We start from the raw sequence: 14555 nt of genomic DNA on the forward strand, positions 1-14555 counted from the left end.
GCACCAAAGCTCCCAGAATGGACCCTGCCAGATGTTGCTATATACAGCTTTCAAAGGTTGTGATCTTTCCCGTAGCTCTCTGTGCATATCAGTGCACACTATATATGCACGCTATATATTTTTCTCCTGACTCAGTGGGTCAGTGCGAGTTATAGAACGTCACGTCTGATCACCAGAGCCAAACACAAGTAGGGCACTTGGCCTTTAAACTGATCAGGATGTAATTTCTTTTTTTAAGGTCACTATGTGTTAAATTTTCCTTTACTTTAAGAATGTGAATGACTTAATAAATAGTGATAGGTATTGTTCATTTGTTTAATAAAGTATTCTTCAGTAATAAGCGACCTTACAACATATTAAGTTATTGAAAAATTCACTACAGGCAGATAGGTGAGGTAACATCCATAATTTCTTCAGAAAAACAAGGAACAAAGCTTTGGAAACTATATCTGGCTAGGCATTAAATAGTATGAGAGGTCTATGAGTTCCAGTATGTGCGCATGTCTCTGGAGGGGCTAATAGTAATTGAGAAGCAACTGTCTGCTGCCAAACTGTTAGGTAGCAGAGATCTGAGACCCCCACTGGGCCACTCAAAGTCTTATAGGAAAGTGTGTGTTTCTTTGGCAGTGGGCTGTTTATGTGCAGTGGGATATGTTACTGGCACAAATTCAGAGTCCAACCAGGTGTTGGCCTTGTGTATCATGCACTTTCTCTTTCCGTGATGTGCACTTCCTTGCACATAGCTCCTATCCACTGGTTTTCATGTGATTGTATTTCAGGCCTGTTGGATGCTGTGAGGCATGCATGATGCATGTGTATGTGAGTGCTTTTATCTGTATGAGAAACAGTATCCTTCCACTGGCTGCTCCAGGACAGCGGATTCCATGACTGTAATAGTGAGAATAATGCTGAGGGGCGTTCAGTGATTGGGATCTCATACTTAACTTTGACAGTGATCTTATCCAGGGAATGCTTGGTATCAGCTTCAAATAACATAAGTCTGTTGTTGGGTAGGGTATGGGTCATTTTAAGTAAAGCATTATTGGATTATATTTTTAAACATGGTATGGCATCGAAAGAGACTTTTTCTCAAAATAAGAAGCTCTTGCGTACTCTTTTGTGGTGTTAAAACATTTACATTTAAAATGTGTGAAATTGCACAAAATATTTTGAGGCTGCAAATCTGTTATTTTTTTCAGTATTTGAAGCACTGATACGATTTGGAGTGTCAGTTTATGTGTTAGTTTTTGAAATCAGCTAAAGTGTACTGACTGAAAATGTGAAATTTTAGTTTTCAATTCATTATATCTTGAAATTAATAAGTAGCATAGTTTGAAGGGCAGCACAATTTAAATTTGTGCATATATTTTAAAACTAGCTAAAGCTAGTTGAATGGTAGTGGTAGTAGTATTGGTAATAGAAGTAGTAATAGAACAGTTGATGACTTGAGCTGAGAGCAAGTGAACTGCCAGTTGATGTTTAAGATATGAAAGTAGTTAAACTGTTAGTGATGAATGTATTTTAAGTATTGGTGACTGCAGATAAAATGTCATTTAATTAAAAGCTACTCAAAGCAGTTGAAATCTACAAGAATAAATCTGTCAAAAAGTCAACAATACAACCAATTTAATTTTGGTTGCAGATGTAAAGCACTAAAAATTAGTTCTGTTTTTATAACAAAGGCAATGCAGGGTCACCAAGTCAGGGAATCCAACAGCCAGCTATTAAGTAACGTCAAGAGAGAGAAGCTGTTCCTGTGATCTTGAAAGACTTGGCTAACATTTGAGAGCATTTAAACACTCTTTGCCTAAAGTTAGTAACCTGAGCAAGAGAGCCAGCACTCTTTCCACTGTCATCAAGAATGAAACTGTGGTGCTTTTCCATTGACGGCAAGCAGGCAGATGATGCATGCATGCATTGCTAATAAACTCAAGAAAGAAGTAAAGAAAAATTATTCCAACATTTCCAGAGACCACATTTCTCGTCAACTTCTTTTTCAGTTGTCAATATGAACCAAAACCTGTCAACTAAATTGACATTAATACCTGGGGATGTGTTTTTACTTGGCACTGATGGGGAAGTTCAGTGCCTCTGGAAAGAGGAGAATGACATACGACCCTACAACCTCTTTTTCTTTTTGTGTTTTCTTTTGTTAAAAGTTAATTGTGCCTTGAAAAGTCATGTGGGACAAACTAATGGTGCAGACATTTCAGTTATAACCTTTTAGAAACCTTAATCAGATGTGGGTTACTTGACCCTTGGAAGAAGATAAGATGAACAAAGAAACCAGGAGTCAGGATGTTTTTTATGATGGCGAGGGGAACATATTTTCCTTATAGTGGAGGAACGTCCGTGATGGTTTTGAGCCTAGAGCTGTTTGTACATTGTGGGTATAATGGACATGGGCAGCTGTTTAAATCTTCTGTGTTCCAGAACTGTTCAGCATCTTGCGCCTTAACACCCTGCTGCTTGTGTGTCTGTATCCCTGCAGTCACAGTGTTTGACCTGCTTCTACAGTATAACTGCTCAGCTGGACCCTCTAAGAGCAGGTATAATCCCATCAGGCATTCAGTGGAGCTGGAGGAAGAAAATGTCTTTGTTGTAGAGAAAATATATGCAGCATAGTTAATGGCTGTTTGAACTCTGCAGGCTTGTTGCTGTTGACTGGGGGTGTAGGCCTGCTTCTGGATATCTCATACAGTCCAGTATGCTGGACATGACACTTCTGGCTATATGTGGCAGCATGTTGACCCTTGCAGTTTATTTTCACTGCAAGTTACAGCCATTCCTTACACATGTCACTCATGAAACAAAGAGGCTTAAAAGTAGTAATGATTGATTTTTGTTGCTTTGGGGACTGCTGAGAATTGCTATAAAGTGGCAGTTAAGGACTATGAAAACATGTCATTGACAGCTATTTTTTATAATTCTACCACAAAAGTGAATTGAAAATCTAGCCCATTTTTTGTCTGAGTAAAATCTTCAAGTTGCATCATAGTGAGCTATAGTTGTGTTGCTTACGTTCTCCTCTGGTCTGTGTAGGTATGTTTTTCTTGCACCCACCTCCTAGTGCTAGAAATAAATACAATGAAAGTGGTGAGATTAAATCAAAACCATACCAGTGACCAGAATGACATTAAAACCTCAAACTGAGAACTCCGGAGTTTAGTGATAATGCTATGTGAGTTTGTCAATAGAAGCAACTCTTTTCTTTTAGAAATAGCCTGTCTGCTTATCCATCAAGCCACAAGTGGTGTTTGTGGTGAAAATATAAATAGAAGCCATAGACACAGAAACAAAATAACAAACAAATGTAATGTTTTCTAATGTAAAGCTAAACGTTAATATGTGTGATGATGATATAGGGCTGATCACCTGGTACTAGGATGATTTGATTTCCAGTCTCATGTCTGTCTTTTTAAAGATTATTGTTGTCTTTTGTTTCTTTCAGAACCAGCTAGGCATGTTTGCATTTGCGTCATAGGTGTCCATTGCCGGCAGTGAGGAAGAAGAGGACGACGCAGGAGAGGAGGAACAGAGCGAGTGTCAGAGGAAATTGGACACAGAGCAGATGGGTGAGACGGAGGATGAGCGCACAGCCCAGGCCTGCCAGCTCTTTGAGAACTTTGTCCAGGCGTCCACATGTAAAGGGACTCTGCAGGCCTTCAGCATCCTCTGCAGGCAGCTGGAACTGGATCCTCTGGACCACAGCAACTTCTACAACTTGTTGAAGGCTGCAGTCAGCACGTGGAAGGTCAAGGCTCTGTGGACCAAGCTAGACAAAAGGGCACAGCACAAGGTCTACGACCAGAATAAAGCCTGCCAGGGCACCAGGGTAAGAAAGACAAATTGGAAATGACCATGTTGCATTTTGAAGCTGCTACCACGTTATGTAAAAGAGATTTTGTTCAGATCTAGCCTTGTGTTTGGAATTATCAGTAACTTCAATAACGTGAAATACAGCTGCTATGTGGAAGTATTAACAGGTACTGCAACTACTGTGAAACTGAGCTCCACACCACAGAGATTCAGTTAGAGGGCCGTAGAAGCAGTTAAAAGCTGAACACAGACAAAGGCTTTTAAAATATTGAAAATTTAAAGATTTAAATTGAAGTGAGAAAACACATTTGTTGCACATTTTGCAGTGTGATTAAAGCATGCTTAACCATACCCATAGAGGTAAAAATCAGCTGTATTGTTTTTTCTGTCCTTTCTGTGTTCTGCTGAGTGGAACATACTGTTCAGTGTGTGCCTTTCTTCAGCGTGACAGAGGTTTTTCAACAGGACAGTCACAAATGTATTTGTTTCCACCATAGCGAAATCTTCTGCCATGACAATAGAACTACTTGGATCCGTTACTGCAGAAGAACATAAACACAGCTGTTTTCCCGGCGTCTGTAAAACTGCGTTTGTTGCTTGTGCTTATTGCACTGAAGAGATGGACGCAGTTTCTCTGTCAGCATCTTTGGATTTGGTCTAAAGATAAAAGTCAACAAATAAAAAATCCTTTTTTTAAACAGCAGTTGGGAAGCATCAGTGAGTCATTATGGCTGGGGGAGTTGAGTGCAAGGCTCAGCCATGGAAATATTCTCTGTTGCCTCAGCACTAAAATGTTATTGGTATTCAATGTTACAAAAAGGTTAATAAATAATATTTTCTGTGCTGATTTTTGTCAACAAAATGAATATGTTGCAGAATAAAAGCTGGAAAGCTTCAGAAAGCTGTCTGGAAGTAAGGGGGGTGTAAGATTAGTGTACTACATACAGTACTTGAATACATTAGATGGTTCCACCACTTTATTAGAACATTGTTTTGTCTGAGTGTCTATAGAAATACACAAAGTATTCTGTTATGACATGGTTGTGTCTCATTTAACCTGTCCTCTGTCTGCATAGTTTCAAAGTGGGGCTCCCTTCCTATGTTAACTAGCAGCAAGTGTGAGTGATTCTAAACCATGTCAGGTTAATTGGGTTAAAGCTAAATCTGCTGATCTAATTTGCTGTTGTGTGGCTGCTCATAGGGAGCTGTCTTCCTCTTGTAGTGCTATCATGTAAAAACCTCAAGTGCTCCGTTTCTTTCCATCAGGTCATTGAAGACAATGTTAGATCTTTTTATTTACAAATAATAATTGCACTTCAGAAATTGTCATCTTTTGTGTCGGGGTCCATCTTGGAGTAGTGCAATCGGCTGTTTGAATCACGTGATCAAGCATATGCTAAGTCCACATATGTCGTGAGCAAAAGCTTACACGAGAACTGCTCTCAGCAGACTCAATGTATAATTGAGCATTTCATATGTAGTTTACCTTGCCTGGACATACCTAATACGTAGCCTGTGTTGTTCAGGTTAGATTCCATTTACATAAACCTGAGTTTATAAAATGAGTAATTGAGACTGTAAAGTTTAATCAGTTGCAACTGTTTTGAGCCCGCATATTGAGTGTCCCACAGTTATCATTGTAATTATTCAGAGGAATCTTTGACCTAAAAAACAACTTAGGGAATTTAGACCTTTGTGAATGTGGATTTGTTTGGTTTATAGATTATGTAAGAGGATTATTTCTGTAATTATCTCTAAATAGTTCATTAGACCCATGTAATCCTAACTTGGAGAGACTGAATTAATTAGCTTTAGTACACATAACCTGAATAAATTCAAGTCATATAAAGTGATTATAATCAAACTGTAGTGCACATGGCAAAGTATGGCAGTTCAGACATGTGATAAGTATGTCACATTTAGTTTTTATGTCATGTGCTGATCTGACCTGTTGTCTCACCATGTATGTCTGACCAAGCGTTATAAGTAGCACGTTTAGCATGGCACTGGAATTTCATATCTCAAGAAGATAAGATGTCCAGAGAGGAAAGAGACCGGACACATGCAGAGGGGAGATTAGCACAGATGGGTTGGGCTGAGGGTTGGTCAAAAATAACAGCTAAACTGTTATTTCAGGCATTTTTTGGAGGAACGTTTATTTGAAGAAATGCGCTGTAACTGGGCTGGTGCTCTGGTTTCTGTGTCTCGTATCAGTTCTCTAACTTTAGGTGACCTTAGGTGATTATTGCTCTAAACTGTTAAACTAGCTTTTCCCAGGGGGCTCCAATTGTTTTTCCAGTTGATTTTCCCTTTAAAAGTAAAATGGTGAATCACATACTGACCTGAAAATGGGACAACTGTAATCAGAGGGCCTTTGAGAATCTCTAGATGAAGCTGTTGCTTCCCTTCCCATTCCCACACATCGATGCTGGCTGTGTTTGATTTTTTTTTTTTCCTCATCTCATTTTCTCTTTCCATAAGCAGAAGGAATGCCAGTTACTGTTGTATAGTACTAGTATATACTGCACTGTATATACATAGTGCTAATATTATAAAATATACACAGTTTACAGTTTTTATTAACAGGAAATGGTACAGTGTGTAAACATCAAAATTTGATCTTGCTCAGTTCCCTGGGTGATCATATAAGGAATTCTGAAACTTGAGTCTATTTTATTTCCAATAAAGCAAGAACATATTTATTTTAGTGTAGTTGTGAGAACATGTGCTGACAATGCATTCCCTAGCCCCTTACGCTAACCTTTAACCATCACAACTAAATGTCTAACATCCTAACTCCTAAGTCTGACCCTGTACCTCAGGCTGCCCCCTTTAAAAAATGTGTGCAATGGCCAAACTGGCCTCACTATGATGGCTTCAAACTTAGGACTCATAATATGACTTGGACAAATACATATAGTTCAGTGCAACTCAATAGATATATCTGTAGGAGGATAGATATGATATATACGTCTTCTCATAACACCTGGTATAAGATATTACAGCTTTTATCTTTTTAACCCCATGCAGTGTCTGATCATCGGAGGGGGTCCTTGTGGCCTGCGAACAGCCATTGAGCTCACCCTGCTGGGCTGCAAGGTTGTGGTGATTGAGAAGAGACACACTTTCTCCAGGAACAATGTGCTGCATCTTTGGCCCTTTACCATCCATGACCTCAGAGGCCTCGGAGCCAAGAAGTTCTACGGCAAGTTCTGTGCCGGCTCTCTCGACCACATCAGTGAGTCTTCTCTGTTTTTGTGTCATCACATTTCAGAAATTTACAAATGTTCAGAAAAATACAATCAAATGCTTGTAGACCAATACCAGTAAATTCTTTGTTGACTGTTTGATAAAGGCCAACTAGCAGTTCCTATCCACTTAAACTGCCTGTCCAAAAAAGCCTTTAGCTTTCATTATGGCATGCATTCACTGTGGCATTGTTTGGATAAAATTTTGCAGTGTCACAGTCTGTATTCCCATCTAGAGTTGCATTCATTTTTCACCAAGATCTTGTATTGATGGTGGGAGAGTCGGACCGCTGCACAAAGTCTTATCCAGCAAATCCCAAATGTTCTCAATTGGGTTAAACTCTGGACTCACAATTTAAACCTGATGAATCCTGGCATTGTCATCTTGGATTATGCCCGTGACATCAGGGAAGAAAAAATCCATTGATGGAATTACCTGGTCATTCAGTATATTCAGGTACTCAGCAGACCTCATTCTTTAGGGTACATAATGTTGCTGAACCTAGACCTGACCAACTGCAGCAGCCCCAGATCATAGCACTGCCCCCACAAGCTTGTCCAGTAGGCCACAGGCCTGCCTCTCTTCTTACCCTGATGCTCCCTTCACTCTGAAACAGGGTAAATCTGGACTCATCAGACCACATGACCTTCTTTCATTGCTCCAGAGTCCAATCTTTTTGTTCCCTAGCAAATTGAAGCCTTTTTTTTCTGATTAGCTTCACTGATAAGTGGTTATTTTAAGGCTGCACAGTTGTTTAGTCCCAGTCTCATAAGTTCTCTTTGCATTGTGCGTGGTGAAATGCTCTTACTATTACTATTAAACATAGCTGTGAGTTTCATCAAACATTATAGTTATCATTCAAGAATTTTTTTTCCCGCTACATTTTTTTCTTCAAAGATGACAGTTCCCCACTATCCTTCCAGTTTTTATAATGTTTTGGACAGTTCTTATCCCAGTTTTAGTAGTTTTGTCAGTCTCCTCAGATGTTTGCTCTACTTGATTCATGCCAATAATTTGATCCTTCTGAAACAGATTAACATCTTTTCCATGACCACAGGATGTGTCTTCAGATATGGTTGTTTAAGAAATAAGAAACTACTCACTACTCAGTTAGGATTAAATAAATTGTTGCCAGCTGAAAAATAATAATTCATGCAGTAATTCTCCAATGGGAGTTTCTTACCTGTTTTCTTAGTTAAATCCAGGTGGTGACATTTTTTATTTTCTTTTTTTTTCTTTTTTTGGACAGGCAGTGTAAAACTGGAGGACAGTACGTGTCTGTTAACTGTTACATTCTTCATCTTTAACTCTTTGTAAACTTGTCACAAGTGACCTTAGTATGACTTTGAACTTTTTTTGTGCTTTTTGGATATGTGCATATGTGGGTTTCTTTGTGTCTACTCCAGGTATCCGTCAGCTCCAACTGATGCTGCTGAAAGTAAGTCTGATTCTGGGAGTGGAGATTCATGTCAACGTGGAGTTCATCAAACTTGTGGAGCCACCAGCCGAGCAGACGGATGACAGTATGTGTGTCTCTGTGTCTGTGTGTGTGCTGTTGTCTTTGTGCTAAAGGGTGGTGAGAAGCACTTACATGCAGGAAATGTGCTGCATATATGACCTTTATATGGAAAACCTGTGTTTAACTGATTAGAAAAAGACATTTGTGCTATCCCAATTTATAATGAACTATGTCAGAAATAGTCTAATGATAGTCTGATAATGGCTACATTTGAGTTCTTCTTTGAGTTAGCCTTTTATATCCATTTTAAATACTGTATGTGTATATGTGGACCCCCCCTCCAAAAAAAAAACCCAAAACAAACAAACACCCCAGAATACACAACACTACAACCGTTAGCTAACTTACAGGACAGAGGAACATATCGTTGCTGCTGTGTGGCAGGAAAAACAGCAAACTGACCACATGACGTTTATGTGGTCAGAAAAAGGAAGTGGTGTCCCAGTCAAATCAGCAATTCAACATGATGTGTGACCACTAAATGTAACCTATCATCTCCAGCTCCCCGTTGTCTGCATTTCTTTTAGATGTTCACTTAAGTTGTCTTGCAGAGGTAATGAAATTAAAGTGGATCTATTGGCTTTTTTGTGTTTTTCCTCAGGCCCTGGGTGGAGAGCAGATGTCCGGCCTTCCAGCCATCCCGTCTCGGACTTCAACTTTGACGTGGTGATTGGAGCCGACGGGCGCAAAAACACATTAGATGGTGAGAAACATGAACAGCAATCACAAATAGGAGTGGTGTTTTTAAGTGAATTGAACTGGTTCACACGGTTCAGACCAAGTTCTTGAAATATTTTTGCTACTGACCGACATTTGTAGGACATCTACCCCGCAGTCAAAGCACTGTTTGTTATTTCTGCTGGAAAATGAGGTGAGGTGTCCCAAAGCTGCTTTCAGTCATCGGGCAAAGCATTTCCTGTTGACATAGTTTTAACTGGAAGCTTAACTGTGTGTGTGTGTGTGTGTGTGTGTGTGTGTGTGTGTGTGTGTGTGTGTGTGTGTGTGTGTGTGTGTGTGTGTGTGTGTGTGTGTGTGTGTGTGTGTGTGTGTGTGTGTGTGTGTGTGTGTGTGTTCGCTCTGTTTCATGTTCTGTTAGCTTTTCCAAGCATAATTAATGTTATGTGTGATTTGTGTATCTGCGTAAGCGTCTATGTGTTGTGGTTATGTTTGCTGACATATACATTTACACATTACAGTAACAAAAAAGTCTGATATCCCTAAACGGTCAAATCCAGAACAGTTTGTCTCCAGTGACTGCTGGGAAACTCCCTTCAGTGCAGACCTACTGTAGATTAAAATAAATAAAATCAACGCTTGACTTAATGTTACCTTTAAAGAAATACCATTTAAAATTGGTTTTCCCTCTGCATGGTTTATTGCAAAGTTTCATCTTTCTCTCATCAGGTTTCACTCGCAAAGAGTTTCGTGGTAAGTTGGCCATTGCCATCACTGCAAACTTTATCAACAGGAATACCACAGCTGAGGCCAAGGTGGAAGAAATCAGTGGCGTGGCCTTCATCTTTAACCAAAAGTTCTTTCTGGAGCTCAAGGAGGAGACAGGTTAGAGGACAGCATGGTATATGGCCTTGTTTGAGCTGTACACCATGCATTGATTTGTGTTTGTGTTTCTCACCATGTTAAACGTCCCCTCTGTTAAGTAAATCTGCTCATGTTTCCAGGAATCGACTTGGAGAACATAGTTTACTACAGAGACAACACCCACTACTTTGTCATGACAGCGAAGAAGCAGAGTCTGCTAGACAAAGGGGTCATCTTAAATGTGAGTTTCCTCACACATGTATTAACAGTATTGATTTTCACAGGTGATTCTGTTTTTATCTACTTCTAATATCAACAAGTCTTACTGTAGGCTACATATAGTGTCACAGAAGAAACTCATTCTTATTCATTACACAGTCATAGTTGTTGGGAATTAGTCATTGGTTGTTATGTATGCATGTTCAAAATTTAGAGCAAACATTGTATATTATGAAATATACATGTGTGCAGGTTGTTCAGACCACTCAGGCTTTGCATTATAATAGTAAATACTTTATTTGACCATTCACTTTGTTCTTGCTATTGTTCAGTTGTTGTTTATTAATGGAAATAGTAATACTTTTTGTTGTAGTTTAGAACTAATATTGCTCCATATTGGGAAACACGTATTTTAATTAAAGGATCTTGTAGCTGGTATTGCACCTGTTGTTCTGGGATTTTTTTTTTTTATGTGTCTGTCCTCTGCAAGTTTTGTAAGCTGAATCTCAGCACCCCTCGGAAGGTTGTACTACATCAAGGTCAAGGTGCGATACTAGCAGCACAGAATGTTCTAAGGAGAACGGAATATGAGGTTCTCTGCTTTTGACCACATAAGCTCTATGATTTCCATTAGGTTTAGTGTATGTGAAGTTCCACATTACTGGTCGGAAATTCACGCAGTGGAAAAGGTCCACTGTTTTTGGGTGAACAGGAATGTGTGTGTGTGTGTGTGTGTGTGTGTGTGTGTGTGTGTGTGTGTGTCATCATCATCCAGCAGCTAACTCTATCAGTGAGTGATGAGCCTCTATAGGGCATGTTAATGAAATAAAGCTTTAATTAGACTCTTCTGCTCTCTCTCACCTTTCCACTATATTCTGCTCACACACTTGCAGCACACCATCAGCATTAGGCAAACATTATGAGTCAGAGTTCACCTCAGTAAGGGTCTCTGTCCATTACAGAGATTAGACCGTAGGAATTAGGTTATTATTTTGACATATGTATGCTCCTGTGCTCTTATTTTCCCCTCTTTGTCTCCTCCACACACACACACACACATACACACACACACGAGTGTTGAAACCCAGCCTCGCTGTGCCCTCTCTGGTCTCCATCTCATCTTACATTGTCCATTAGTGCAGAGTGATATCTCACTGCGTCAGCTGTTTGACAGCAAGCGCACATGTGGCGCGAGCCTCAGAGGCCTCATCACTTATAATAGCTGACTGATTAAACAAACTGACCAAAGCGGTCCTTGTGCTTCTCGTGTCGGGCTTCGTTAACACCTGTGTGTGGATTGTACACATGGATTATTGCATGTGACATCCAGGAGCCCTAGCTTACAGTTGTCTAATAGTGAAACACATCAGTCTATATATATTTCTCTGAAAATATTTGTAATTAAATTTCATGAGAAATATGAATGTTTTCTTGTCTCAATCACTCTTGCCCAGCTTGACTAGTTCTCAGAAAAATGTATTCTGATGAATTCTGAGATAATGCACTCTGCGTACAAGTCCCAACAACACGACTTCGTTATCTCACTCTCTGAGAGACTCAGGAGGAGATGGCATCATTGATGGGGGTGACATGTTTAGACTGATGTCGAGTTCATGGTGTGGCTGGATCCCTAAGAAAACTGAATTGATTTACTTTAGGTTTTTAAGAAAATATTTAGTATGAATGCCTAAAGAACTAATTCATTATATTGATAAAAAAAAATTTTGAGAATAAAAAAGCAAGAATAAAAATGTCATTACATGACCAGGCCTTATTCTGCTTCTGAGGTTTCACCCTAATTTTCCCTAAGGGGTTGTTGGCTTGCAGCAAAAAACGAACCCCTTTATTTGATTTAAAAAACCCGCTGCTTCTGTAGCTCTTTAAGTCAAAGATTATTCAGTTTTTTGTTTTCTTCATCCTTTTTTAGAAATGGTTTTAATACAGCGCAAGAACAAATATTGTATAGGAGCTTCCTGCCCTTCCTGCCCAGACCCCCAATCAAAACAACCAAATGAATAATTGTGCTAGATATAATGAAATTCTCTCTAGGTGTTTGTGAGATATAGTGTTGAAATTAATAGGACTAACATGAGGTCACCTTGATCTGTGACCTTAAACCACCACAATCGAATCTGTTCATCCAGGAGTGAAGTGTCCAGAAGTGGACATGATGTCAAATTTGAAGAAAACCTCTGGAGGAGTTATGTGATATTGCGTTCACAAGAATGGGACGGACCTGAGGTCCCAGTGATTTTTGACCTTCCACTTAGACTTATCCAGGAGTTTAAGTCGATATTTGTTAAGTCTCCTCAAGGTATACCTGAGACATGTTCACAGGATCAAGGCATACATATAATTGACCATATGGAAATTAGGAAATTGGAGTCCAACTGGAGAGTTGAACACGCTCTGTAGAGCGTTTTAAATATTATTAGATATTAATAAGAACATTATGTCAGTAATTCTCTGCTCTAAGCTTTGATCCGTTGTGTTATTGTCGTACGTAGGACTATATAGAAACAGAGAGACTGCTGGGTGCTGACAACGTCAACCAGGAAGCATTGCTCTCCTATGCCCGTGAGGCAGCCGACTTTGGCACAAACTACCAGCTGCCATCCCTGGACTACGCCATCAACCACTACGGGCAGCCAGATGTAGCCATGTTTGACTTCACCAGCATGTACGCTTCAGAGAATGCTGCCTTAATCCGGGAGAAACATGGACGGCAGCTCCTTGTTGCGCTGGTGGGAGATAGTCTGCTTGAGGTAACGTGTTTATCAGAGCTGCTTGATATTTAATACTATTCAGTTTCCACCATGGCCTAAGCTCAGCTTGTGTGTGTTTATGCTGACCTCATGTTTTCCTCTTATAGCCCTTCTGGCCGATGGGTACAGGCTGTGCTCGGGGCTTTCTGGCAGCCTTTGACACAGCCTGGATGGTGAGGGGCTGGGCACAGGGCAAAAGCCCACTAGAGATACTGGCTGAGAGGTTTGTATGTTTCTGTTTCACTTCCTGCAACTCACTGATCTAATTAGAGAGTAGTGTGCCTCTACAAAGCAACTACTTGCTAGATTCTGATGAAATCTAGTACCTGTATAAATGTTCCCCAGAGAAGGACAGCGACTCTCAATCCTGTCCTTCTTAGCCTTCCGTCAGATCAAATATTCAACAAATCAAAGGGCAGATTACTATTAAATATAGATATAGATGTATATGTCCCAGAGGAAGCAACCTCAATTTGACACTCAAGCTCCACCACCACCTCTGGCTTATCCTGTAAAAACATCCTCAGCATACAGTGCGTTTTAACTTGGAAACTGCCAATGAAGTAGCCACAGTTTTACTCTAGTGAAGAGGCTTTAGAAAGACTAGAAAAGCAAGTTGCAGACTCTAAAGGCAGCAATTGGAGTTGTAAACTTTTGTTATAGTTACAGTATGTTGTGCATAGGGGTCGGTGTCCTGTGTGTAATCCTTCTTCTAATAAACCACATGTGCATTGTTTGTATCTTCATCTTCCTTAGATCAAGTGGTTAGTTCATTTATGTTCTGGTGTTTTTGAGGCTTCACTTTCATGAATCTTCTATCTACCCTTTTGTTCCTCAGGGAGAGCATTTATAGACTGCTGCCTCAGACCACCACAGAAAACATCAGTAAGAACTTTGAACAGTACACCATTGATCCTGCTACTCGTTACCCCAACCTCAACTCCACCTGTGTACGCCCACATCAGGTCTGTCCAACACTCATATATAATAAAAAAATGTTTCATTTGAGTGATTAAGAACAATGATACTGTGACCGTTTGTGTTGACTGCTGGATATAATGTTTTTAAACGAAACTGATGAATCACTGAGGAATACAACAAATAATATTTACAAGCAAGCTCAAACTTTGCTGTTGAACTATTTCTTCTACAATATATGCTGCATTGCTAGATGCAGAGCCTTCACTGCCACCACATATGCATAACTAATATACAGTATATGGCATTTTGTTTAATATTTTGTGTAAAAGATATCTGGCCTGGGTTGTATTTATGCTTGTGTTAAACATGAAACGACAATATGAGTGATGAAAGTCTATAGATTAACTGATGGAAATTCCAGACGTTTCCTGCATATTAATAATAGCTCCTTGTCACCTACAATAAAATATCCAGTAAATTTTAGATTTCTAAAACTATCACTTGTCTTTCTGTGCAGACTTTAC

General features: G+C 39.6%; 1 protein-coding gene across 9 annotated transcripts in view; it reads left to right on the top strand.

The window, feature by feature from the left end:
- The window catches only part of mical2b (microtubule associated monooxygenase, calponin and LIM domain containing 2b), a 47286-nt gene that overhangs the window by 9482 nt on the left and 23249 nt on the right, over positions 1–14555 (top strand). For all 9 annotated transcript variants that reach the window (XR_003299131.1, XR_003299132.1, XM_026365645.1 and 6 more), the window contains 9 exons: positions 3452–3835; positions 6850–7057; positions 8475–8591; positions 9189–9290; positions 9992–10147; positions 10267–10367; positions 12853–13110; positions 13218–13333; positions 13949–14075. Coding sequence is in view for 7 of the 9 variants with exons in the window: in XM_026365645.1 (XP_026221430.1) it covers positions 3572–3835; positions 6850–7057; positions 8475–8591; positions 9189–9290; positions 9992–10147; positions 10267–10367; positions 12853–13110; positions 13218–13333; positions 13949–14075 (1449 nt within the window). In the remaining 2 variants the exon portion in view is untranslated. The remainder of the gene's footprint in view (positions 1–3451; positions 3836–6849; positions 7058–8474; positions 8592–9188; positions 9291–9991; positions 10148–10266; positions 10368–12852; positions 13111–13217; positions 13334–13948; positions 14076–14555) is intronic.

Source organism: Anabas testudineus, chromosome 6 (genome assembly GCF_900324465.2).
Source record: "Anabas testudineus chromosome 6, fAnaTes1.2, whole genome shotgun sequence".
NCBI lineage: Eukaryota > Metazoa > Chordata > Actinopteri > Anabantiformes > Anabantidae > Anabas > Anabas testudineus.